The 23,680-nt window shown below is 45.8% G+C and overlaps 1 protein-coding gene across 1 annotated transcript in view; it reads left to right on the top strand.

The window, feature by feature from the left end:
* The window catches only part of LOC139415797 (zinc finger protein 638-like), a 49,739-nt gene that overhangs the window by 9,188 nt on the left and 16,871 nt on the right, over window positions 1–23,680 (top strand). The window contains 8 exon segments of the mRNA XM_071163890.1: window positions 7,300–7,544; window positions 8,877–9,014; window positions 10,272–10,429; window positions 13,812–13,980; window positions 14,427–14,570; window positions 17,291–17,483; window positions 17,486–17,535; window positions 18,142–18,270. Of these exon segments, the coding sequence (XP_071019991.1) occupies window positions 7,300–7,544; window positions 8,877–9,014; window positions 10,272–10,429; window positions 13,812–13,980; window positions 14,427–14,570; window positions 17,291–17,483; window positions 17,486–17,535; window positions 18,142–18,270 (1,226 nt within the window).

Below are 23,680 nucleotides of genomic sequence, written 5' to 3'. Positions count from 1 at the left end.
GACCTAGTGCACGGTTCTGTCTGATGGCTGACCTGCCTATACTGATAGATAGACCTAGTGCATGGTTCTGTCTGACTGTCTGTCTGGTGGCTGACCTGCCTATACTTAAAGATAGACCTAGTACACGGTTCTGTCTGACTGTCTGTCTGGTGGCTGACCTGCCTATACTGATAGATAGACCTAGTGCACAGTTCTGACTGTCTGTCTGGTGTCTGACCTGCCTATACTGATAGATAGACCTAGCACACGGTTCTGTCTGTCTGTCTGGTGTCTGACCTGCCTATACTGATAGATAGACCTAGTGCACGGTCCTGTCTGGTGACTGACCTGCCTATACTGATAGATAGACCTAGTGCATGGTTCTGTCTGGTGGCTGACCTGCCTATACTGATAGATAGACCTAGTACACAGTTCTGACTGTCTGTCTGGTTGCTGACCTGCCTATACTGATAGATAGGCCTAGTACACGGTTCTGTCTGTCTGGTGGCTGACATGCCTATACTGATAGATAGACCTAGTGCACGGTTCTGTCTGTCTATCTGGTGGCTGACCTGCCTATACTGATAGATAGACCTAGTGCACAGTTCTGACTGTCTGTCTGGTGTCTGACCTGCCTATACTGATAGATAGACCTAGCACACGGTTCTGTCTGTCTGTCTGGTGTCTGACCTGCCTATACTGATAGATAGACCTAGTGCACGGTTCTGTCTGGTGACTGACCTGCCTATACTGATAGACCTAGTGCACTGTTCTGTCTGTCTGTCTGTCTGGTAGCTGACCTGCCTATACTGATAGATAGACCTAGTGCACGGTTCTGTCTGGTGACTGACCTGCCTATACTGATAGATAGACCTAGTGCACGGTTCTGACTGTCTGGTGGCTGACCTGCCTATACTGATAGATAGACCTAGTGCACGGTTCTGACTGTCTGTCTGGTGACTGACCTGGCTATACTGATAGATAGACCTAGTGCACGGTTCTGTCTGTCTGGTGGCTGACCTGCCTACACTGATAGATAGACCTAGTGCACGGTTCTGTCTGTCTGTCTGGTGGCTGACCTGCCTATACTGATAGATAGACCTAGTGCGCGGTTCTGTCTGGTGACTGACCTGCCTATACTGATAGATAGACCTAGTACACGGTTCTGTCTGTCTGTCTGGTGGCTGACCTGCCTATACTGATGGATAGACCTAGTGCACGGTTCTGTCTGGTGACTGACCTGCCTATACTGATAGATAGACCTAGTGCACGGTTCTGTCTGTCTGGTGACTGACCTGCCTATACTGATAGATAGGCCCAGTGCACGGTTCTGTCTGTCTGTCTGGTGGCTGACCTGACTATACTGATAGATAGGCCCAGTGCACGGTTCTGTCTGTCTGTCTGGTGGCTGACATGCCTATACTGATAGATAGGCCCAGTGCACGGTTCTGTCTGTCTGTCTGGTGGCTGACATGCCTATACTGATAGATAGGCCTAGTACACGGTTCTGTCTGGTGGCTGACCTGCCTATACTGATAGATAGACCTAGTGCATGGTTCTGTCTGGTAGCTGACCTGCCTATACTGATAGATAGACCTAGTGCATGGTTCTGTCTGGTGGCTGACCTGCCTATACTGATAGATAGACCTAGTACACAGTTCTGACTGTCTGTCTGGTTGCTGACCTGCCTATACTGATAGATAGGCCTAGTACACGGTTCTGTCTGTCTGGTGTCTGACCTGCCTATACTGACAGATAGACCTAGTGCATGGTTCTGTCTGGTGGCTGACCTGCCTATACTGATAGATAGACCTAGTGCACGGTTCTGTCTGTCTGGTGTCTGACCTGCCTATACTGATAGATAGACCTAGTGCACGGTTCTGTCTGTCTGGTGTCTGACCTGCCTATACTAATAGATAGACCTAGTGCACGGTTCTGTCTGATGGCTGACCTGCCTATACTGATAGATAGGCCCAGTGCACGGTTCTGACTGTCTGTCTGGTGGCTGACCTGCCTATACTTATAGATAGACCTAGTACACGGTTCTGTCTGACTGTCTGTCTGGTGGCTGACCTGCCTATACTGATAGATAGACCTAGTGCACAGTTCTGACTGTCTGTCTGGTGTCTGACCTGCCTATACTGATAGATAGACCTAGCACACGGTTCTGTCTGTCTGTCTGGTGTCTGACCTGCCTATACTGATAGATAGACCTAGTGCACGGTTCTGTCTGGTGACTGACCTGCCTATACTGATAGATAGACCTAGTGCATGGTTCTGTCTGGTGGCTGACCTGCCTATACTGATAGATAGACCTAGTACACAGTTCTGACTGTCTGTCTGGTTGCTGACCTGCCTATACTGATAGATAGGCCTAGTACACGGTTCTGTCTGTCTGGTGGCTGACATGCCTATACTGATAGATAGACCTAGTGCACGGTTCTGTCTGTCTATCTGGTGGCTGACCTGCCTATACTGATAGATATACCTAGTGCACGGTTCTGTCTGTCTGGTGTCTGACCTGCCTATACTGATAGATAGACCTAGTACACGGTTCTGTCTGACTGTCTGTCTGGTGGCTGACCTGCCTATACTGATAGATAGACCTAGTTCACAGTTCTGTCTGTCTGGGGACTGACCTGCCTATACTGATAGATAGACCTAGTGCACGGTTCTGTTTGTCTGGTAGCTGACCTGCCTATACTGATAGATAGACCTAGTGCACAGTTCTGACTGTCTGTCTGGTGTCTGACCTGCCTATACTGATAGATAGACCTAGCACACGGTTCTGTCTGTCTGTCTGGTGTCTGACCTGCCTATACTGATAGATAGACCTAGTGCACGGTTCTGTCTGGTGACTGACCTGCCTATACTGATAGACCTAGTGCACTGTTCTGTCTGTCTGTCTGTCTGGTAGCTGACCTGCCTATACTGATAGATAGACCTAGTGCACGGTTCTGTCTGGTGACTGACCTGCCTATACTGATAGATAGACCTAGTGCACGGTTCTGACTGTCTGGTGGCTGACCTGCCTATACTGATAGATAGACCTAGTGCACGGTTCTGACTGTCTGTCTGGTGACTGACCTGGCTATACTGATAGATAGACCTAGTGCACGGTTCTGTCTGTCTGGTGGCTGACCTGCCTATACTGATAGATAGACCTAGTGCACGGTTCTGTCTGTCTGTCTGGTGGCTGACCTGCCTATACTGATAGATAGACCTAGTGCACGGTTCTGTCTGTCTGGTGACTGACCTGCCTATACTGATAGATAGACCTGGTACACGGTTCTGTCTGTCTGTCTGGTGGCTGACCTGCCTATACTGATAGATAGACCTAGTGCGCGGTTCTGTCTGGTGACTGACCTGCCTATACTGATAGATAGACCTAGTACACGGTTCTGTCTGTCTGTCTGGTGGCTGACCTGCCTATACTGATGGATAGACCTAGTGCACGGTTCTGTCTGGTGACTGACCTGCCTATACTGATAGATAGACCTAGTGCACGGTTCTGTCTGTCTGGTGACTGACCTGCCTATACTTATAGATGGACCTAGTACACGGTTCTGTCTGACTGTCTGTCTGGTGGCTGACATGCCTATACTGATAGATAGGCCCAGTGCACGGTTCTGTCTGTCTGTCTGGTGGCTGACCTGACTATACTGATAGATAGGCCCAGTGCACGGTTCTGTCTGTCTGTCTGGTGGCTGACATGCCTATACTGATAGATAGGCCCAGTGCACGGTTCTGTCTGTCTGTCTGGTGGCTGACATGCCTATACTGATAGATAGGCCTAGTCCACGGTTCTGTCTGGTGGCTGTCCTGCCTATACTGATAGATAGACCTAGTGCACGGTTCTGTCTGTCTGTCTGGTGGCTGACCTGCCTATACTGATAGATAGACCTAGTGCATGGTTCTGTCTGGTAGCTGACCTGCGTATACTGATAGATAGACCTAGTGCATGGTTCTGTCTGGTGGCTGACCTGCCTATACTGATAGATAGACCTAGTACACAGTTCTGACTGTCTGTCTGGTTGCTGACCTGCCTATACTGATAGATAGGCCTAGTACACGGTTCTGTCTGTCTGGTGTCTGACCTGCCTATACTGACAGATAGACCTAGTGCATGGTTCTGTCTGGTGGCTGACCTGCCTATACTGATAGATAGACCTAGTGCACGGTTCTGTCTGTCTGGTGTCTGACCTGCCTATACTGATAGATAGACCTAGTGCACGGTTCTGTCTGTCTGGTGTCTGACCTGCCTATACTAATAGATAGACCTAGTGCACGGTTCTGTCTGATGGCTGACCTGCCTATACTGATAGATAGGCCCAGTGCACGGTTCTGACTGTCTGTCTGGTGGCTGACCTGCCTATACTTATAGATAGACCTAGTACACGGTTCTGTCTGACTGTCTGTCTGGTGGCTGACCTGCCTATACTGATAGATAGACCTAGTGCACGGTTCTGTCTGTCTGTCTGTTGGCTGACCTGCCTATACTGATAGATAGACCTAGTTCACAGTTCTGTCTGTCTGGGGACTGACCTGCCTATACTGATAGATAGACCTAGTGCACGGTTCTGTTTGTCTGGTAGCTGACCTGCCTATACTGATAGATAGACCTAGTGCACAGTTCTGACTGTCTGTCTGTCTGGTGGCTGACCTGCCTATACTGATAGATAGACCTAGTGCGCGGTTCTGTCTGGTGGCTGACCTGCCTATACTGATAGATAGACATAGTGCACGGTTCTGTCTGTCTGGTGGCTGACCTGCCTATACTGATAGATAGACCTAGTGCACGGTTCTGTCTGGTGGCTGACCTGCCTATACTGATAGATAGACCTAGTGCACGGTTCTGTCTGGTGGCTGACCTGCCTATACTGATAGATAGACCTAGTGCACGGTTCTGTCTGGTGGCTGACCTGCCTATACTGATAGATAGACCTAGTGCACGGTTCTGTCTCTCTGGTGGCTGACCTGCCTATACTGATAGATAGACCTAGTGCACGGTTCTGTCTGGTGGCTGACCTGCCTAGACTAATCAGTCTCCTCCGTTCCAAAAAAAATCGTAATCTTTAAGGGAGTCGATTTTCTCAGCTGAATCTAATCTTGAATCACTCAGAAATGGGAGTCGACGTACAAAGGGAATCGATTATTTTGGAGTCGACTCTCCACCACTACCGTCGTCTTCGTTAACAGTTGTAGAAAAGGCAGACGACAGCAGTGAAGTCCTTTAAGAGAGTCGATTTTCTCAGCAGAATCGAATCTTGAATCACTCAGAAAAGTAGACTTCACAAGGTGTAATTGAGGTGAAGACACATGGTACTACAAGGACGGTGCTTAACGGGGAATTACGGCACATTTGGGGGTAAGTTGTTTTAGGACGGTCGTACCGTGGATCATTTCAGTTATTGGATTTGACATTTCAGGACCTCTGTTAGGTATCCCTCAAATATTGTCAAAATGATTTGATCAAATGGACTATCGCCCATAGAAACGCATTGAATAACATGTTTAGTAATGGGGAGACAGACCAGAGAATAACATGTTCAGTAATGGGGAGACATGGGTTAGAGACAGACCAGAGAATAACATGTTTAGTAATGGGGAGACAGACCAGAGAATAACATGTTTAGTAATGGGGAGACAGACCAGAGAATAACATGTTTAGTAATGGGGAGACATGGGTTAGAGACAGACCAGAGAATAACATGTTCAGAAATGGGGAGACATGGGTTAGAGACAGACCAGAGAATAACATGTTTAGAAATGGGGAGACATGGGTTAGAGACAGACCAGAGAATAACATGTTCAGAAATGGGGAGACATGGGTTAGAGACAGACCAGAGAATAACATGTTTAGTAATGGGGAGACATGGGTTAGAGACAGACCAGAGAATAACATGTTCAGAAATGGCAAAACAGACTGAAAAATACATAATAATAATGTTTTGACGTGTCTGTCCTTTATCTAGGAGATATGAGAAATATTTTTAGCCCCAAAACACCGTCGTCTTTGGGAGGGTCTCCTAGATAACAGGTGTAGTTAGACCTTACAGTGAAATGCTGAATACAACAGGTGTAGTGGACCTTACAGTGAAATGCTGAATACAACAGGTGTAGGTAGACCTCACAGTGAAATGCTGAATACAACAGGTGTAGTAGACCTCACAGTGAAATGCTGAATACAACAGGTGTAGTAGACCTCACGGTACAGAGTCAATGTGGAGGCTATATACAGGGTGTACCGGTACAGAGTCAATGTGGAGGCTATATACAGGGGGTACTGGTACAGAGTCAATGTGGAGGCTATATACAGGGGGTACCGGTACAGAGTCAATGTGGAGGCTATATACAGGGGGTACCGGTACAGAGTCAATGTGGAGGCTATATATAGGGGGTACCGGTACAGAGTCAATGTGGAGGCTATATACAGGGTATTACGGTACAGAGTCAATGTGGAGGCTATATACAGGGTGTACTGGTACAGAGTCAATGTGGAGGCTATATACAGGGTATTACGGTACAGAGTCAATGTGGAGGCTATATACAGGGGGTACCGGTACAGAGTCAATGTGGAGGCTATATACAGGGTGTACTGGTACAGAGTCAATGTGGAGGCTATATACAGGGTATTACGGTACAGAGTCAATGTGGAGGCTATATACAGGGGGTACCGGTACAGAGTCAATGTGGAGGCTATATACAGAGGGTACCGGTACAGAGTCAATGTGGAGGCTATATACAGGGTGTACCGGTACAGAGTCAATGTGGAGGGTTAGGGTTAGGGTACAGGTCTCTCTCTGTTACCCATGTCTCCCCCTCCCCTTCCAGCTGGCCTCTCTGTAACCCATGTCTCCCCTTCCAGCTGGTCTCTCTGTTACCCATGTCTCCCCTTCCAACTGGCCTCTCTGTTACCCATGTCTCCCCTTCCTGCTGGTCTCGCTCTGTAACCCATGTCTCCCCCCCCTCTTCCAGCTGGCCTCTCTGTTACCCATGTCTCCCCTTCCTGCTGGTCTCTCTGTAACCCATGTCTCCCCTTCCAGCTGGCCTCTCTGTAACCCATGTCTCCCCTTCCAGCTGGCCTCTCTGTAACCCATGTCTCCCCTTCCAGCTGGCCTCTCTGTAACCCATGTATCCCCTTCCAGCTGGTCTCTCTCTGTAACCCATGTCTCCCCTTCCAGCTGGCCTCTCTGTAACCCATGTCTCCCCTTCCAGCTGGCCTCTCTGTAACCCATGTCTCCCCTTCCAGCTGGCCTCTGTAACCCATGTCTCCCCTTCCAGCTGGTCTCTCTCTGTAACCCATGTCTCCCCCTCCAGCTGGCCTCTCCCTGACGGAGAACACCAGTCTAGAAGTTATGATGCAGTCCCTCGCCCCCGCGCTCCTGGCAGAGCTCGCCAAGAAGAAGGGAGCCGCCGCCTCCTCCTCTTCCTCCTCGAAGGGAGGTTCCTCTCGGAAAACTGAAACGGGAATGTCCAAGTCGGGAAGCAAGCTCGGATCTGGAAGGTCATCAACCAGGAAATCGTCCTCTCCCTCCAAGTCATCCAGCTCCACTTCTACCAAGGTATGTATTTTGTCTTCCAGGCGTTTAAATGAAACTGTTAAAACCTCTTGAAGCTAGGGGGCGCTATTTTTATGTTTGGAAAAATAACGTTCCCAAAGTAAACGGCCTATTTCTCAGGACCAGATGCTAGAATATGCATATAATTGACAGATTAGGATAGAAAACACTCTATAAAGTGTATAACAGAACTGATATTGCAGGCGAAACCCTGAGGAAAATCCAATCAGGAAGTGCCTCTTATTTTGAAACCTCTCTGTTCCTATGTATGTCTATCCTCCATTTAAAGGGATATCAACCAGATTCCTTTTTCTCTGGCTTCCCTAAGGTGTCAACAGTCTTGAGACATAGTTTCAGGCTTTTATTTTGAAAAATGAGCGTGAAAGATCACATTGCGTAAGTGGATAGGTTTCTCAGTGAGTTTTTGCGCTACAGAGTAAAGTGGCCATTGTTCCTCCCGCTGTTATTGAAAAACACTCGGTTGATATATTATCGAATATATATTTTAAAAACTACCTGAGAAATGATTTTTTTTTTTAAATGTTTGACATGTTTCTCTGGACATTATGAAAACTATTTGAAATTTCCGTCTGCGTTGTCGTGACCGCTCTTTCCTGTGGACTTCTGAACATAACGCGACAAACAAAGAGAGGTATTTTGGGTATAAAAATGATCTTTATGGAACAAAAGGAGCATTTGTTGTGTAACTGTTAGTCTCGTGAGTGAAAACATCCGAAGATCATCAAAAGTAAACGGTTAATTTGATTGCTTTTCTGATTTTCGTGACCAAGCTTCCTGATGCTAAGTGTACATAATGCTATGCTAGGCTATCGATAAATTTACACAAACGCTTGGATTGCTTTCGCTGTAAAGCGGAATTTCAAAATCTGAGACGACAGGTGGATTAACAAAAGGCTAAGCTGTGTTTTGCAATATTGCATATGAATATGAACCATAGTAGGCCAGTATTGTCTTCACTCCCCCAAACCGGGGTTTTACTACCTGGGGGGCGGGGTTTTACTACCTGGGGGGCGGGGTTTTTCTACCTGGGGGGCGGGTTTTACTACCTGGGGGGCGGGGTTTTACTACCTGGGGGGCGGGGTTTTTCTACCTGGGGGGCGGGTTTTACTACCTGGGGGGCGGGGTTTTACTACCTGGGGGGCGGGGTTTTCCTACCAGCTCACTAACAATACATCTCTCACCTCCTGTTTTCTCTAGACTAAGAAGAAACGAGGCCCAGGGACCTCAGCTCTGTTAAGACTAAAGAATATACCCTACACACAGCTCACTAACAGTACCTCTCTCTCTCTCTCCTCCTGTTTTCTCTAAACTAAGAAGAAACGAGGCCCAGGGACCTCAGCTCTGTTAAAACTGATGAATATCCCTCCACGCACAGCTCATGATGAGGTGATGAAGGCCGTAGAACCCTTCGGAAAGATCAACTACATCATCCTGCTCAAGTCCATACAGCAGGTACATTAGATGTAGAGTACCCCATTCACCTGTTATTACCTCTTATTGTCTCTATTTCAATGTAGAGGACCCCATTCACCTGTTATTACCTATTATTACTATGATTAACTATTACTATGATGACCCCCCCAGTCCTTCCCCTTGTTGGTGACCCCCCCCCCCCCAGTCCCTCCCCTTGGTGACCCCCCCCCCTCAGTCCTTCCCCTTGTTGGTGACCCCCCCCTCCCCTTGTTGGTGACACCCCCCCCCCCCCCCCCCCAGTCCTTCCCCTTGTTGGTGACCCCCCCCCCCCCCAGTTCCTCCCCTGGTTGGTGACCCCCCCCCCCCCCCCAGTCCTTCCCCTTGTTGGTGACCCCCCCCCCCCCCCCCCAGTCCTTCCCCTTGTTGGTGACCCCCCCCCCCTCCCCCAGTCCTTCCCCTTGTTGGTGACCCCCCCCTCCCCCAGTCCTTCCCCTTGTTGGTGACCCCCCCCCTCCCCCCAGTCCTTCCCCCTTGTTGATGACCCCCCCCCCAGTCCTTCCCCTTGTTGGTGACCCCCCCCCCAGTCCTTCCCCTTGTTGATGACCCCCCCCCAGTCCTTCCCCTTGTTGGTGACCCCCCCCCCCCCCCAGTCCTTCCCCTTGTTGGTGACCCCCCCCACAGTCCTTACCCTTGTTGGTGACCCCCCCCAGTCCTTCCCCTTGTTGGTGACCCCCCCCAGTCCTTCCCCTTGTTGTTGACCCCCCCCCCCAGTCCTTCCCCTTGTTGGTGACCCCCCCCCCAGTCCTTCCCCTTGTTGGTGAACCCCCCCCCAGTCCTTCCCCTTGTTGATGACCCCCCCAGTCCCCACAAGGAGGTTATTAAAACTGGACACTGTTGCAGACACAACTAATCAACCACAAATACATCTCTCTCTCTTTCCCTCCCTCTCTCCATCCCCCCTCTCTCTCTCTCTCTCTCTCCACCCCTCCCTCCCTCTCTCCACCCCTCCCTCCCTCTCTCTCTCTCTCCCCACCCCCCCCTCTCCATCCCCATCCCTCTCTCTCTCTCTCCATCCCCCCTCTCTCTCCACCCCCCCTCTCTCTCTCCACCCCCCCTCTCTCTCTCCACCCCCCCTCTCTCTCTCCATCCCCCTCCCCCTCTCTCTCTCTCCATCCCCTTCTCTCTCTCTCCACCCCCCTCCCTCTCTCCACCCCCCTCTCTCTCTCTCTCCACCCCCCCCCTCCCTCTCTCCATCCCCCCTCTCTCTCTCCACCCCCCCCACCCCTCCCCCCGTAGGCGTCAGTAATGTTTGAGAAAGAGGAGGATGCCAGACTGCTGGCGAGCTGTAAGACCCTGACCATCAAAGGCGAGGTCGTTATCATACGGATGGAGGAAGAGACTCTGCTGGAGGACTCAAAGGAACTGGACCGGGACAAGAAGTCTTCTTCTGAAAGGTAACAACCGTGTAGCAACTCATTTTTTAACCTCTTGTGACTAGGGGGCAGTATTTTCATTTTTGGAAAAATAAAAAAATATATAAAAATAACGTTCCAAAAGTAAACAGGATATTTTGTCAGGACAAGATGCTAGAATATGCATATAATTGACAGCTTAGGATAGAAAACACTCTAAAGTTTCCAAAACTGTAAAAATATTGTGAGAATAACAGAACTGATATTGCAGGCGAAAGCCTGAGAAAAATCCAGTCCGGAAGTGCCTCATGTTTTGAAAGCTCTGCGTTCCAATGCGTCCCTATTGAGCAGTGAATGGGCTATCAACCAGATTACTCTTTCTCCGTATTCCCCAAGGTGTCTACAGCATTGTGACGTAGTTTTACGCATTTATGTTGAAGAATACCCGTAAGCGGCTACATTGTGTAAGTGGTCACCTGATGGCTCTCAGAGAGATTCTCGCGTAAAATACAGAGGTAGCCATTTTTCCAATCGGTCCTACTGAAAAACCAATTGTCCCGACGGATATATTATCAAATAGATATTTGAAAAACACCTTGAGGGTTGATTATAAACAACGTTTGCCATGTTTCTGTCGATATTATGGAGCTAATTTGGAATATTTTTCGGCGTTGTCGTGACCGCAATTTCCGGTCGATTTCTCAGCCAAACGTGAAGAACAAACGGAGCTATTTCGCCTACAAAAATAATATTTTTGGAAAAAAAGGAACATTGGCCATCTAACTGGGACACCGGATAAGACTCCCATTCGGAGTCAGTGTCACTGTGAAAGAAAATGTTCAGTTAGAATAGTTTCACATATGAGCCCTGTATCAACAGGTATAATCAACAGATATATATAGAGTACAGGGAACATAAGAGCCCTGTATCAACAGGTATAATCAACAGATATATATAGAGTACAGGGAACATAAGAGCCCTGTATCAACAGGTATAATAAACAGATATATATATATATATAGAGTACAAGGTTGAATATATTATTATGACCTGCTAGATCTACTGTCTCTTTTTATATTACAACAGACCAGCTGTATCTACTGTCTCCATTTCACTTTGGCCATTGTTGTGGGCCTGCCCTCCCCTCAACAGCCTCAAATAGGCTATTTCATGTGGGTTGGGGTGGGGCGGAAGACACACGCATCTCACATTTCATGACATTAAATGTTTATATATTGCTTCTAAAAATAAAATAAAAATCACAAATTATATTTTATATTATTAATTTCAAAAAAGGGCATTAGCATGATAAGAACTTTCCAAAACGATGTCCTCTCCCGTTCAAAAAATACTCCTCCACAATCGCTAAATGAATCGTCCTGCAACAATCTCTGTCTCACTTTCCCAATAAATGTATTCTAAAATTGTGTGTACATCTGTATATCTAGACTTAGATTTAGCTTTCCTTGACTTAGTCGCCATACTGATTGAAACAGCTGAATCTGCGCGTTCACCAAACAATGCAGTGCAGTAATATGTGTTTCTCCTTCCGGTATGAGCGACTAAGCGAATGACTCTCGTTACGCTGGAGCTTACTGCATGGGTTGGTCTCGCGAACACATAAACATGGCGTATTGCCGTTTACCTCAGCTCTTTGGCTATCTACCCAGCTAGATTTCAAGACGATCAGTGGTCATTCGGTTAAAAGACAGTCAACCAACGAAACAGCGGGCAAATCATTGGTGCACAATGATGTCATGACTTGTTGTCTTCAAATTGGTTTCTTTCAGTCAATACGTCCCGTGAAATGGCCCATCAGGTTTGATTGTGTTACAAACAAACCAGTTGATTGCAGTGAAACCAAAAATGACTGGAAAAGTCACGTTCTGTGTGGGTGATTTACCTGGAATGTGTCGTCGAAAATGGAATGAGACGGAATTCACGACACAAGCGGTTCACAAAATGTTTCGTGTTAGGCTATAAAAACTGATTTTATCAAATGTCCCGGTTGATATATTATCAAATAGATATTTGAAAAACATCTTGAGGATTGATTATAAAAAATGTTTGCCAAGTTTCTGTCAATATTATTGATCGGGATTTGGATTTCTCAACAAAACGTGGAAACTGTTTCGGCTATAAAAAATATAATCTTTATGGAACAAAAGGAACATTTGCTGTCTAACTGGGAGTCTCATGAGTGAAAACATCCGAAGCTCATCAAGGTAAATTATTTAATTTTGATTGCTTTTCTGATTTTCGTGACCAAGCTTCCTGCTGCTAGCTGGACATAATGCTATGCTAGGCTATCGATAAACTTACACAAATGCTTGTCTTGCTTTGGCTGTAAAGCATAATTTCAAAATCTGAGATAACAGGGTGATTAACAAAAGGTTAAGCTGTGTTTCACTATATTTCACTTGTGATTTCATGAATATGAATATTTTCTAGTAAGATTTTTTGTCCGTTGCGTTATGCTAATTATTGTAGTTGATGACAATTCTCCCGGATCCGGGTAGTTTCACCAGCTGCTGTGTCAGATTTCAAAGAGGCTTTACGGCGAAAGTAAACCATGTGATTATCTGAGGACAGCGCCCCGCATCCAAACACATGAAAATCATTTTTCAACCAGCCTGATGCGACACAAATATCAGAAATAGCGATATAATTAATGCCTTACCTTTGATCTTCTTCTGATGGCATTCCAAAAGGTTCCAGTTACATTACAAACGGTCCTTTTGTTCGATAATGTCCCTCTTTATATCCATAAAAACTCTGTTTAGCTGGCACGCTTCAGTCAATAATCAACCCAGTTTCCCTCCATCAAAATGCTTACAAAATGAATCCCAAACCTTCCCCTCCTCCCTCTTTCTCTCTTCCCCTCCTCCCTTTCTCTCTTCCCCTTCCCCTCCCCCCCCCCCCTCTCTCTCTCTCTCTCTCTCTCTCTCTCTCTCTCTCTCTCTCTCTCTCTCTCTCTCTCTCTCTTCCCCTCCCTCTTTCTCTCTTCCCCTCCCTCTTTCTCTCTTCCCCTCCCTCCCTCTCTCTCTCTCTCTCTCTCTTCCCCTCCCCCTTTCTCTCTTCCCCTCCCTCCCTCTCTCTCTCTCTTCCCCTTGCCCTCCCTCCCTCTCTCTCTTTCTCTCTTCCTCTCTCTCTCTCTCTCTCTCTCTCTCTCTCTCTCTCTCTCTCTCTTCCCCTCCCTCCCTCTCTCTCTCTCTCTCTCTCTCTCTTCCCCTCCTCTCTTTCTCTTTCTCTTCCCCTCCCTCTCTCTCTCTCTCTCTTTCTCTCTTCCTCTCTCTCTCTTTCTCTCTTCCCCTCCCTCTCTCTCTCTTCCCCCCTCTCTCTCTCTCCCCCTCTCTCTCTCTCTCTCCCCCTCCCCTCTCTCTCTTCCCCTCCCCTCTCTCTCTTTCCCCTCTCTCTCCCTCAGGAAAGCGACAGCAGCCCAGTCCCAGACCAGCACCACCAAGTCAACTAAAACATCTACCAAGTCTTCAACGACCACAACTAAACCGCAAACTGCCGGTACCAAGAACACACCCAAGGTGTGTGGATCTAATACCAAGTCCAAGGGGAAAAGTCCCCTCGGTCCTCAGCAGGTACGTTTTGGGCTTCCTTCTTTTTTACACACAAGAGCACTGGTGTCTCTCCAGGGAGTGTCTGTGAGCTCCAGATCTCTAGACACTAAGGACTCGTAGCGAGCAGGTAGGAGGAGTAAACTAGCCAAAGTCCCAGCAGCCTTTGTCAGAGCGTGTTCAGCGAGGCAATATGCCAGGTCACTGGAGCTGGGCCCAGGAGGTGTTTAGGTCATGCACCGGGGCCAGATCTCTATCTGAAACGTGCCGTTTGTTTTCAGGCCCTAAATAAAGTCATATTTGTCCCTGTAATTAGAATTAGAAAAAACATAATCAGGAAATATGTCTTCGGCTCCACGACATTAAAAACAGAGAAACATGAATCACATTATCGGTGACTCTGAACCTGGGTCTATGGGGTCAGAAACAAACTGATCCGTCTTTCTCCCTCTCCTCTTTTCCGTGTTTAGCCTGACATTGCGAATAATAGGTTTGTGAAGATCGAAGGTTTACCAGAAACTGGATATACAGAGGAAGATGTTCTGGCTCTGGTGAAGCCTTACGGATACAAACCTGGACTCTACAACTGTTTCATCCTGCCCAACCAGAGATGGGTAGGTCGGCTGTTTTTCTGTCTGTCCCTGTCTCTCTCTCTGTGTATCTGTCTCTCTGTCTGTCTGTGTGTCTGTCTCTCTCTGTCTCTGTCAGTCTCTCTGTGTGTCTGTCTCTCTTTCTCTCTCTCTCTCTCTCTCTCTCTCTCTCTCTCTCTCTGTCTCTCTCGCTCTCTCTCTCTCTCTGTCTCTCTGTCTCTGTCTCTGTCTCTCTCTCTCTCTCTCTGTCTCTCTCTCTCTGTCTCTGTCTCTGTCTCTCTGTCTCTGTCTATCTCTCTCTGTCTGTCTTGGCAAAGACAAGTCAGGGAACATAGGCAACAAAACAAAATTCTGAACAGTTAGTCCTCAGGGTTTTGCCTGCTACATAAGTTCTGTTATACTCACTGACATGATTCAAACAGTTTTAGAAACTTCAGAGTGTGTTCTATCCAAATATATTAATAATATGCATATCTTATATTCTTGGCATGAGTAGCAGGAAGTTGAAATTGGGCACTCTATTTATCCAAAAGTGAAAATGCTGCCCCCTATGCCTTAAGTTAACATGGGTGTTTGTTGTTGTTGTTGATGCAGTACCGTAACGTGGGTGTTTGTTGTTGTTGTTGTTGTTGTTGATGCTGTACCGTAACATGGGTGTTTGTTGTTGTTGTTGTTGATGCAGTACCGTAACATGGGTGTTTGTTGTTGTTGTTGATGCAGTACCGTAACGTGGGTGTTTGTTGTTGTTGATGCAGTACCGTAACGTAGGTGTTTGTTGTTGTTGTTGTTGATGCAGTACCGTAACATGGGTGTTTGTTGTTGTTGTTGATGCAGTACCGTAACGTGGGGGTTTGTTGTTGTTGATGCAGTACTGTAACGTGGGTGTTTGTTGTTGTTGTTGTTGATGCAGTACCGTAACGTGGGGGTTTGTTGTTGTTGATGCATTACCGTAACGTGGGTGTTTGTTGTTGTTAAATATGCAGTACCTTAACTTGGGTGTTTGTTGTTGTTGATGCAGTACCGTAACGTGGGTGTTTGTTGTTGTTGATGCAGTACCGTAACGTGGGTGTTTGTTGTTGTTGATGCAGTACTGTAACGTGGGTGTTTGTTGTTTTTGATGCAGTACTGTAACGTGGGTGTTTGTTGTTGTTGTTGATGCAGTACCGTAACGTGGGTGTTTGTTGTTGTTGTTGTTGATGCAGTACGATAACTTGGGTGTTTGTTGTTGTTGATGCAGTACCGTAACGTGGGTGTTTGTTGTTGTTGATGCAGTACCTTAACTTGGGTGTTGTTGTTGTTGATGCAGTACTGTAACGTGGGTGTTTGTTGTTGTTGTTGTTGTTGTTGATGCAGTACTGTAACGTGGGTGTTTGTTGTTGTTGATGCAGTACTGTAACGTGGGTGTTTGTTGTTTTTGATGCAGTACTGTAATGTGGGTGTTTGTTGTTGTTGTTGTTGATGCAGTACCTTAACTTGGGTGTTTGTTGTTGTTGATGCAGTACCGTAACGTGGGTGTTTGTTGTTGTTGTTGTTGATGCAGTACCGTAACGTGGGTGTTTGTTGTTGTTGTTGATGCAGTACCGTAACGTGGGTGTTTGTTGTTGTTGTTGATGCAGTACCGTAACGTGGGTGTTGTTGTTGTTGTTGATGCAGTACCGTAACGTGTGTGTTGTTGTTGTTGATGCAGTACCGTAACATGGGCGTTTGTTGTTGTTGATGCAGTACCGTAACGTGGGTGTTTGTTGTTGTTGTTGTTGATGCAGTACCGTAACGTGGGTGTTTGTTGTTGTTGTTGTTGATGCAGTACCGTAACGTGGGGGTTTGTTGTTGTTGATGCAGTACCGTAACGTGGGTGTTTGTTGTTGTTGTTGTTGATGCAGTACCGTAACGTGGGTGTTTGTTGTTGTTGATGCAGTACCGTAACGTGGGTGTTGTTGTTGTTGTTGATGCAGTACCGTAACGTGGGTGTTGTTGTTGTTGATGCAGTACCGTAACGTGGGTGTTTGTTGTTGTTGTTGATGCAGTACCGTAACGTGGGTGTTTGTTGTTGTTGATGCAGTACTGTAACGTGGGTGTTTGTTGTTGTTGATGCAGTACCGTAACGTGGGAGTTTGTTGTTGATGCAGTACTGTAACGTGGGTGTTTGTTGTTGTTGTTGTTGATGCATTACTGTAACGTGGGTGTTTGTTGTTGTTAAATATGCAGTACCTTAACTTGGGTGTTTGTCGTTGTTGATGCAGTACCGTAACGTGGGTGTTTGTTGTTGTTGATGCAGTACCGTAACGTGGGTGTTTGTTGTTGTTGATGCAGTACCGTAACGTGGGTGTTTGTTGTTGTTGTTGATGCAGTACCTTAACTTGGGTGTTTGTTGTTGTTGTTGTTGATGCAGTACTGTAACGTGGGTGGTTGTTGTTGTTGTTGATGCAGTACCGTAACGTGGGTGTTTGTTGTTGTTGTTGTTGATGCAGTACCGTAACGTGGGTGTTTGTTGTTGTTGATGCAGTACCGTAACGTGGGGGTTTGTTGTTGTTGATGCAGTACCGTAACGTGGGTGTTGTTGTTGTTGTTGATGCAGTACCGTAACGTGGGTGTTGTTGTTGTTGATGCATTACCGTAACGTGGGTGTTTGTTGTTGTTGTTGTTGTTGATGCAGTACCGTAACGTGGGTGTTTGTTGTTGTTGATGCAGTACCGTAACGTGGGTGTTTGTTGTCGTCGTGATAATGAGTGTATTTGACCCAACAGGCCATAATCCGTATGGAGAGAGAACAGAAGAGCTTTGCTATGTTGACCAACTACACAGAGTCTCCTCCTAAACTACTAGACTGTCCCCTCACCTTCACGCTGACCCGCCCTGATACAAACCTCCTCCAGGTAACACACACACACACACACACACACACACACACACCCAGTCCAGTCATCATAGGTGTCTGTTGTTTCTGTTTCAGGAGGGTGTGTACACCACTCTGAAGGGCCTCACCACTACGGTAAGTTCATAGATTTAACTAGAGAGGTTACGTTGTTGTGTCTCCTAAACCATTTATCTTTACTGCTCTAATTACGTTGGTAACCAGAGTAGAAAAGCATTGAGGCACCTCGGGGGGGTTTGTGGTGTATGGCGATGCGTCGAGCGTAAGAACAGCCCTTAGCTGTGGTATATTGGCCATGTAGCACACCCCCCTTGGGCCTTATTTCTTTATAACCTGTTAATAACCGTTTATAACCTGTTAATAACCGTTTTATAACCTGTTAATGACCCCTTTATAACCTGTTAATAACCCCTTTATATCCTGTTAATAACCCCTTTATAACCTGTTAATAACCCCTTTATAACCTGTTAATAACCTCTTTATAACCTGTTAATAACCCCTTTATAACCTGTTAATAACCCCTTTATAACCTGTTAATAACCTCTTTATAACCTGTTAATAACCTCTTTATAACCTGTTAATAACCGTTTTATAACCTGTTAATGACCCCTTTATAACCTGTTAATAACCTGTTAATAACTCCTTTATAACCTGTTAATAACCCCTTTATAACATGTTAATAACCTGTTAATAACCCCTTTATAACCCTCTGTCTGTAAACAGGATCCAACGTTGAAGGAACGTCTTCTGATTGTCAGTAACGTCCCCACAGGGACTGCAGCAGCCCGGGAGGTTCACGACCTCGTCAAACGCTTCGGCTCCTACCTCGACTCGCTGTCTCTGATCAACAGGGTAGGGACAGACACCGGGAGGCCTTAGGCAACTGTTTGAAAGTAGCCTGTTGACTTTTGTTTTCTGATGTTGAAATCAAGTCGCCTACCTGTGTTGGAAAGATAGGTATTTCTCAGAATGAGAATGAATTTCCCAATTCCTTTTTATAAATACATTTTTTTGTTGTTGCTTCTTCCACGTTTATTCCGCTAGCGGCAAAATTCCGCTGAAAAGCCAGCGAGCGAAATTCAAAAATATTTTTTTGAAATATGCAACATGTAACTTTCACACATTAACAAGTCATTAACAATACAGCAAATGAAATATAAACATCTTGAACCAAAAGAGATGCTGGTTTTATTAACTAGTGGAACTAAAAGAGATGCTGGTTTTATTAACTAGTGGAACCAAAAGAGATGCTGGTTTTATTAACAAGTGGAACCAAAAGAGATGCTGGTTTTATTAACAAGTGGAACTAAAAGAGATGCTGGTTTTATTAACAAGTGGAACTAAAAGAGATGCTGGTTTTATTAACTAGTGGAACCAAAAGAGATGCTGGTTTTATTAACAAGTGGAACCAAAAGAGATGCTGGTTTTATTAACAAGTGGAACTAAAAGAGATGCTGGTTTTATTAACAAGTGGAACTAAAAGAGATGCTGGTTTTATTAACTAGTGGAACTAAAAGAGATGCTGGTTTTATTAACTAGTGGAACTAAAAGAGATGCTGGTTTTATTAACTAGTGGAACTAAAAGAGATGCTGGTTTTATTAACTAGTGGAACTAAGAGATGCTGGTTTTATTAACTAGTGGAACCAAAAGAGATGCTGGTTTTATTAACAAGTGGAACCAAAAGAGATGCTGGTTTTATTAACAAGTGGAACCAAAAGAGATGCTGGTCTTATTAACAAGTTGAACCAAAAGAGATGCTGGTTTTATTGTCGACAACATTCCGCTGAAAAGGCAGCGCGCGAAATTCAAAAATATTGTTTAGAAATATGTAACTTTCACACATTAACTACTTATGGCTGCAATCCCGTTAACGGGATATATGACCACCACCAGTGAAAGTACAGGGAGCCAAATTCAAACGAACAGAAATCTCAATTAAAATTCCTCAAACATACTTGTATCTTATATGGTTTTCAAGGTAGTCTTGTTGTTAATCCCACCACAGTGTACGATTTCAAATAGGATTTACGGGGAAAGCACCCCAAACGATTATGTTAGGTCATAATCAACAACTCACAGAAATACACAGCCAATTTTTCAAGCCAAATAGAGAGAGAAAAAAAGCACAAATGGAGATCAAATCAAATTTATTTATATAGCCCTTCGTACATCAGCTGATATCTCAAAGTGATGTACAGAAACCCAGCCTAAAACCCCAAACAGCAAGCAATGCAGGTGTAGAAGCACGGTGGCTAGGAACAACTCCCTAGAAAGGCCAAAACCTAGGAAGAAACCTAGAGAGGAACCAGGCTATGTGGGGTGGCCAGTCCTCTTCTGGCTGTGCCGGGTGGAGATTATAACAGAACATGGTCAAGATGTTCAAATGTTCATAAATGACCAGCATGGTCGAATAATAATAAAGCAGAACAGTTGAAACTGGAGCAGCAGCACAGTCAGGTGGACTGGGGACAGCAAGGAGTCATCATGTCAGGTATTCCTGGGGCATGGTCCTAGGGCTCAGGTCCTCCGAGAGAGAGAAAGAAAGAGAGAATTAGAGAGAGCATATGTGGGATGGCCAGAGATAAAATTAATCACTAACCTTTGATGATCTTCATCAGATGACACTCATAGGACTCCATGTTACATAATACATGTATGTTGTGTTTGATTAAGTTCATATTTATATCAAAAAATCTGAGTTTACATTGGCGCCTTACTTGCAGTAATGTTTTGATTCCAAAACATCCGGTGATTTTGGCAGAAATACTCATAATAAACATTGATAAAAGATGCAAGTGTTATTCACAGAATTAAAGATAGACTTCTCCTTAATGCAACCGCTGTGTCAGATTAAAAAAGCATAATCTGAGACCGGCGCTCAGAACCCAAAACAGCTAGAGAAATATCATACCCGCCATTTTGGAGTCAACAAAGTTGACAAACACCATAAATATTCACTTACCTTTGATGATTTCATCAGAAGGCACTCCCAGGAATCCCAGTTCGACAATAAATTATGGATTTGTTCCATAAAGTCTATAATTTATGTCCAAATAGCCACTTGTTGTTAGTGTGTTCAGCCCAGTAATCCATCTTCATGAGGCGCAGGCACTTCGTCCAGACAAAAACTCGAAAAGTTCCATTACAGTCCTTTAGAAACATGTCAAACGATTTATGGAATCAATCTTTAGGATGTTTTTAACATAAAACATCAATAATGTTTCAACCAGAGAATTCCTTTGTCTGAAGAAAAGCACTGGCGGTAACTCTGTCGGCAGCGCGTGTCATGTGACCAAGGCACTCTGCCAGACCACTGACTCAAAGAGGTCTCATGAGCCCCTCCTTTTATAGTAGAATCCTCAAACCTGTTTCTAAAGACGGTTGACATCTAGTGGAAGCCGTAGGAAGTGCAACTTTATCCATATCTCAATGTGTATTCGGTAGGCCAAGCTCTGAAAAACTACAAACCTCAGATGTCCCACTTCCTGATTGGATTTCTTCTCAGGTTTTCGCCTGCCATATGAGTTCTGTTATACTCACAGACATCATTCAAATATTTTTTGAAACTTCAGAGTGTTTTCTATCCAATACTAATAACAATATGCATATATTAGCATCTGGGACAGAGTAGGAGGCAGTTTACTCTGGGCACACTATTCATCCAAAAGTGAAAATGCTGCCCCCTATCCCAAAAAGGTTAAACAGATTAGACAGCTAGCATGTGACGTGGCTAAAATGCTGCTAGCAGTACGTAGTACCACAAACGATGGACAGTGGACACAGCTCAGAAGGAGACGAGACCATAAAGAGACTGGATTCGTAAAATAACTGGATTCGTAAACTGGATTCGTAGACTGGATTCGTAGACTGGATTCGTAGACTGGATTCGTAGACTGGATTCGTAGACTGGATTCGTAGACTGGATTCGTAGACTGGATTTGTAGACTGGATTCGTAAACTGGATTTGTAAAATAACTGGATTCGTACCATAAAAGGGCATTTGGGAACGACGGACAAAAGCCGAACACATCCACGGTGATATCCAGAGGTGAAGATACGAAAATGAACCGAGCGTTTTGTCACGTACGTCGCTGATGGGTGCAGTGAAATGTGTTGTTTTACAGGGTCAGCCGTAGATGGTACGATACACGTCAAATACCTTCCTCTTTTCTTTAGATACCGTGATATATTTTAGCCATATCGCCCTACTCTGATACTCATCAGTGGGGATTTAAGAAATAAGTTTACCAATGCAAAGATGTGGGTTTAACCTCCACAGCTTGAAATAGATTAGCATGTTTTAGTTCAATCACATTGTGTAATTTAACACAACACAGAATACCACAACAACAACAATACATTTTCCTTGACAACAAGCCGGTTATTATTGCCAAGTAGGCAGCGCAGTGTGAAACTACACAACCGCTGACGACAACAACCGCTGACGACAACAACCACTGACGACAACAACCACCGACGACAACAACCGCCGACGACAACAACCGCCGACGACAACAACCGCTGACGACAACAACCGCTGACGACAACAACCGCTGACGACAACAACCGCTGACGACAACAACCGCTGACGACAACAACCGCTGACGACAACAACCGCTGACGACAACAACCGCTGACGACAACAACCGCTGACGACAACAACCACTGACGATAACAACCACTGACGACAACAACCGCTGAGCGAAACGGGTCTATACCATCAGAGACATTCCTCAGCAGCAGGCAAGTGATAATATGGGAACGAATCTACTGTCACAGAGAGAATGGATGAAGTGTTGAGTCCCACAGTCCGACTGACTCCCACTCAAAGGATGCAATCTGCAGTCCAAGTGGATTCCAGACCGTGGTCAGCGCATCGGCCCGGACTCCAGTTTGACGCTGGATTGGAATATGCGCTAAACAGCTTTATTGCACAAATACACGTAGAAGAATAGAAAGCTTGTTCAGGGACAGAACGACAGATTTGTACCTTGTCAGCTCAGGGATTCAAACTTGCAACCTTTCGGTTACTAGCCCAACGTTCTAACCACTAGGCTACCCTGCCGCCCCATTATAGTCCACCTGTGGTAAATTGATTGGACATGATTTGGACAGGCACACACCAATCTATATAAGGTCCCACAGTTGACAGTGAAAGTCAGAGCAAAAACCAAGTAATGAGGTCGAAGGAATTGTCTGTAGAGCTCAGAGATATGATTGTGTCGAAGCACAGATCTGGGGAACACTAGCTCCATAGACCCTGGTTAAACGTAGGGCACTAGCTCCATAGACCCTGGTTAAACGTAGGGCACTAGCTCCATAGACCCTGGTTAAACGTAGGGCACTAGCTCCATAGACCCTGGTTAAACGTAGGGCACTAGCTCCATAGACCCTGGTTAAACGTAGGGCACTAGCTCCATAGACCCTGGTTAAACGTAGGGCACTTTCTGCAGCATTGAAGGTCCACAAGATTCTTAAATGGAAGAAGGTTGGAACCACCAAGACTCTTCCTTGAGCTGGTCGCCCGGTCAAACTGAGCAATCGGGAGGTGACCAAGAACCTGATGGTCACTCTGACAGAGCTCTAGAGTTCCTCTGTGGAGATGGTTGTCCTTCTGGAAGGTTCTCCCATCTCTGCAGCACTCCACCAATGAGGCCTTTATGGTAGAGTGGCCAGACGGAAGCCACTCAGTAAAAGGCACATGGCAGCCCACTTGGAGTTTGCCAAAAGGCACCTAAAAACTCTCAGACCATGAGAAACAAGATTCTCTGGTCTGATGAAACCAATATTAAACTCTTTGTCCTTAATGCCAAGAGTAACGTCTGGAGGAAACCTGGCACCATCCCTACGGTGAAACATGGTGCTGGCAGCATCATGCTGTGGGGATGTTTTTCAGTGGCAGGGACTGGGAGACTAGTCAGGATCGAGGCAAAGATGAACGGAGCAAAATACCGAGAGATCCTTGATGAATAACCCTAAGCACACAACCAGACAAGACAGGGGTGGCTTCGGGACAAGTCTCTGAATGTCCTTGAGTGGACCAGCCAGAGCCCCGACTTGAACCTGATCAAACATCTCTGGAGAGACCTGAAAATGGCTGTGTAGCGACGCTCCCCATCCAACCTGACAGAGTTTGAGAGGATCTGCAGAGAAGAAATGGAGAAACTCCCCAAACACAGGTGTGCCAAGCTTGTAGCATCATACCCAAGAAGACTCTAGGATGTAATTGCTGCCAAAGGTGCTTCAACAAAGTACTGAGTA

The sequence above is a fragment of the Oncorhynchus clarkii genome, chromosome 9, assembly GCF_045791955.1.
Source record: "Oncorhynchus clarkii lewisi isolate Uvic-CL-2024 chromosome 9, UVic_Ocla_1.0, whole genome shotgun sequence".
Classification (NCBI taxonomy): domain Eukaryota; kingdom Metazoa; phylum Chordata; class Actinopteri; order Salmoniformes; family Salmonidae; genus Oncorhynchus; species Oncorhynchus clarkii.
This window is presented reverse-complemented; position numbering and strand designations above follow the sequence as displayed.